Below are 3,784 nucleotides of genomic sequence, written 5' to 3' on the forward strand. Positions count from 1 at the left end.
CTTAGTAAGGTAAACAAATTTTCGTCTTTAATTTCTTCTCTTCTTATCGGAGAAAAAACCAGATAACAATCACACCGGAAAGCACTAAGCTTGATAAATTAGACAAACAATTTTTTTATGAAATAGGAGGCGCTAAGAAAAATCCTGATAAAAATCATTAAGTCCTTGCAGTTTTTATTAGATCAAAACATAGATTCTGAATTCTTTGTTTTAATGCTATTGTAATTCAATTGCTTCATGTTATTTAAAAGCAAAAAGATATTTTATATGTATGCATATATATATATATATATATATATATATATATATATATATATATATATATATATATATATATATATATATATATATATATATATATATATATATATATATATATATATATATATATATATATATATATATATATATATATATATATATATATATATATATATATATATATATATATATATATATATATTATATATATATATATATATATATATATATATATATATATATATATATATATATATATATATATATATTGATTTAGACAAATGAAAAATATTTTATAAACAAATCAATAAATTAATTGCAGAACGTAAATTATTTAACGTAAAGTGAAATAATAAAATAATAGTTCGAGTTCAGTGAACTTGGAACTTCTCCAAAAAAAGCTTGGTGTGCTTTTGATGAATTAAATATGAGGCAGGGTATAAAAAAATTATACTTTTAAATATATTAAAAATAATGCCTAATGATTTAGGATGTGTCAAAGAAAATAATTACTAAATTAAAATTAAAATTAAAGTGTGCATTTCAATGTAAGTTATTTAATATAAGAAAATATATACATATTATTAGAAAGTAAAATGTTTTTGATAAAAGTTTTGAAAGTTGTGTAGAGTAAATAAATTTTTGGATTAGAAATAATCCAATCAATCAATTGTTAGCCAAATGAAGAAGATCTTTTGATTTAGTAGTTTCATTTTTTTTTTACTTTTATATTGGAATCACCATGCTTGAAATTATATGGATTATAAAAAGTTATTTATATTCTAGACTTCAAACTTTCTAAATATTGAGTGCAAACCGCGTGTCTTTTAAACTCCAAATCGTACTTTTTGCAATTTATAAACTTTTATACAATTTATTAATTTTAATAGTTTTTATATTTAAGTTGTACCTAAATTACAAGAAAGAACTAAAAATGTTCAAATTAAAAGTATTTTATGATACATTTTAAAATTATACGCAATATCAATAAATAAAAAACAACAAAGAAAATGATAATAAAATATACAATTTTAATGGAACTATAAAAAAACTCGTCTAGTCAATCCAATAACTTAATCAATAGTGTACTATTGATGTATTAATTACAATTAGAGTACAACAGACAACAAAAAGAAAACAGTAGAAATTGAGCAGTTTGCAAAAAAACTTAATTAAAAAAATGCCATTTTTTTAAAATTCATTTTTATTTTTTTCAATTCAAATATTTTAAACGCGGACACCTCAAATGTATACGCATACTTTTTTGCTGTACGTTAGCATTGATTGAAATACGTTCTTCCATTGTGTGAAAAGAAAAGATTAAGCAAGCAATTTTCTAATGAGCCAAAAAAAATTTGTGGCTTAAAAAAGAATTTATTTTGTTTCACTCAAACAAAAACTTGGAAAGATTATATAAAAAAGTATCAATAAATAAAAACGATTCAGAAACCAATGGTTTCATCTTTAAGGAAGGATCTTATGTAAAATGTGTTAATTATCTGACTGTCAATATTATGATTAATTGCATTGAAGAAAAAACCAATGAGGAGCATCATCGTTATTAGACAGATTAGAAATTGAAAGCTGTTAAAATATCTAGCATTCAATGGCATCGTATCTTAGCGCACGGACTGCTCCACAATTTGATTACTGCGAGGATTCAGACGTACCATATCGAAAAAGCAATACTGATGATTACACGTGTTCGTATCCGATATTTAATACTGACCATCAAAAACCATTTGATATGTATCGAAGTTATAACCCCAACCAACATGGAAGCAACCAGTTTACTTTTAATCACTCTATCACACACGTAAACTTAATAAACAATAGGTTGCAGATACCAAACAGTTCTAGTTACAATTCGTTTCAAGTACCAACTGATAATATGAACTTAATGACCCATTTTTTGGATCCTTATCATAAGTCTGATAGTTTAAATAGAAATTTTGGGCACATTTTAAATAGTTATCATTTACCAGCAATGGTTAACAACTCCTTAACCGCTATAGAAAGTTATCCAAACTCTCACGGGTATCCAAAGGTATCACCTGTTATAAACTTTAATATTAACCAATCGCAGATACCACCTCCTTTAATCGGCAGTAATCGAGTAAAATCCGACGAAGCATTTACATCAACATTTTATTCTGACACTCTGGGTGGAATATCAGCAAATGGGCTACCGATGCTACACAATGTCAAGGTGACAGAATTATCAGAAAATGGAAAAACCTCTCGTGATCACGACGTTGATCAGGCGGACGAAACTCAAAAATGTAAAAACACTATCGAAGGTACTAAAACATCTGTTCGTAGGTTTAAACGTTGGTACAAAGAAAGGCACCACAAAGAATTAGATATGAATTCAGTAAACCGTTTTAACGCTCCAGAACTATTAAAAGACTTTTTTCTTGACATTCGTGACACAAGACCAGGGAGAGTTGGTAATGAATACGAGCCAGTAACTTTGACAACATATAGAAATGGACTTAGACGTTTTTTTTTATATAGAAAAGTTCCACCTGCTCCAGATAACTTTGATTTAACTGATAAAGGTTTTGACATTGTTAACCGTCATCTTGTAACTAAAAGAGACGATCTCAAAAGAAAGGGAAAAGGTAATCATCCTAACGCTATTGAAAGCATAACTCCTAATCAGTTAGAAAAAATGTGGGCTTCGGGCGCAATCGGTACTCACGCTCCTCGGCCTTTATTAAGACTTATGTGGTGGTATAACACTGTGTACCATGGTGTAAGAGGGCGAATGGCGCATCACGAGCTTACTGTTGATGACTTTATTATGAAAAGAGATATTGATGGCAAAGTTTACATGGTGTACGTTAAAAAAAACTACGTTCAAGATAATATAAATAACAACATGGAACCCCCAAAAAAAAAGAAGTGTAAGGGGTTAGTTAAGGAAAGTGACGGGGGAGAGAGAGACGCTATACGCGCTTTTGAAATATTCAAAGCTCATCGACCACCAGGTATTGCTTCATTTTATCTAACTCCAAAAACTAAACCAAAAGGAGATATATGGTTCAACAAAGTACCAATGGGTAAAAATTCTATTGGTCGTGTGATGAGGGAGATCAAAGCCATCTCTGCTATATAACTAATGTCTTTATTTAGATTTTTATATCAAGTTATTTTTAGATTATTGTTACAAGAAGCGTTTATTATATGAAATGTTAATTTATTATTTTTGTAAAAACTATATTAGTTGTAAACAAAGAAATGTTGAAGTTTAGGTTTTTTAATATAGTAATTTTAAATATTTTATTATTTTAATGGCTTATTATGCAAAACTGGCATATATTTTATGATTAACAATAACTTGGAAACATGCTGCGATTAACAAAATTTAACAAATACAAATTATTTTTTCCTTTGTTTAATTATTTTTTATAGACTAAGAAACATTACATGTAATACCATTGCATGTTGCAGGTAATAGGTATGTAATAGGCAAAACTGGCAATGTGTTCAAGGTTTTGTTTTCAAGTAATATTTTCAA

At 27.3% G+C, this 3,784-nt stretch overlaps 1 protein-coding gene across 1 annotated transcript; it reads left to right on the forward strand.

The window, feature by feature from the left end:
• Positions 1–979: 979 nt before the first annotated feature.
• LOC100212027 (uncharacterized) lies at positions 980–3,527 on the forward strand. The gene has a single exon (XM_065790256.1). The coding sequence runs from the start codon at positions 1,868–1,870 to the stop codon at positions 3,380–3,382; it is 1,515 nt and encodes a 504-aa protein (XP_065646328.1). The 5' UTR covers positions 980–1,867; the 3' UTR covers positions 3,383–3,527.
• Positions 3,528–3,784: the final 257 nt, after the last annotated feature.

The sequence above is a fragment of the Hydra vulgaris genome, chromosome 02 (genome assembly GCF_038396675.1).
Source record: "Hydra vulgaris chromosome 02, alternate assembly HydraT2T_AEP".
Classification (NCBI taxonomy): domain Eukaryota; kingdom Metazoa; phylum Cnidaria; class Hydrozoa; order Anthoathecata; family Hydridae; genus Hydra; species Hydra vulgaris.

Bases quoted from the DNA above. Each gene is read 5' to 3' on its own strand.
- LOC100212027 (XM_065790256.1), top strand. From the start codon at position 1,868: ATGGCATCGTATCTTAGCGCACGGACTGCTCCACAATTTGATTACTGC.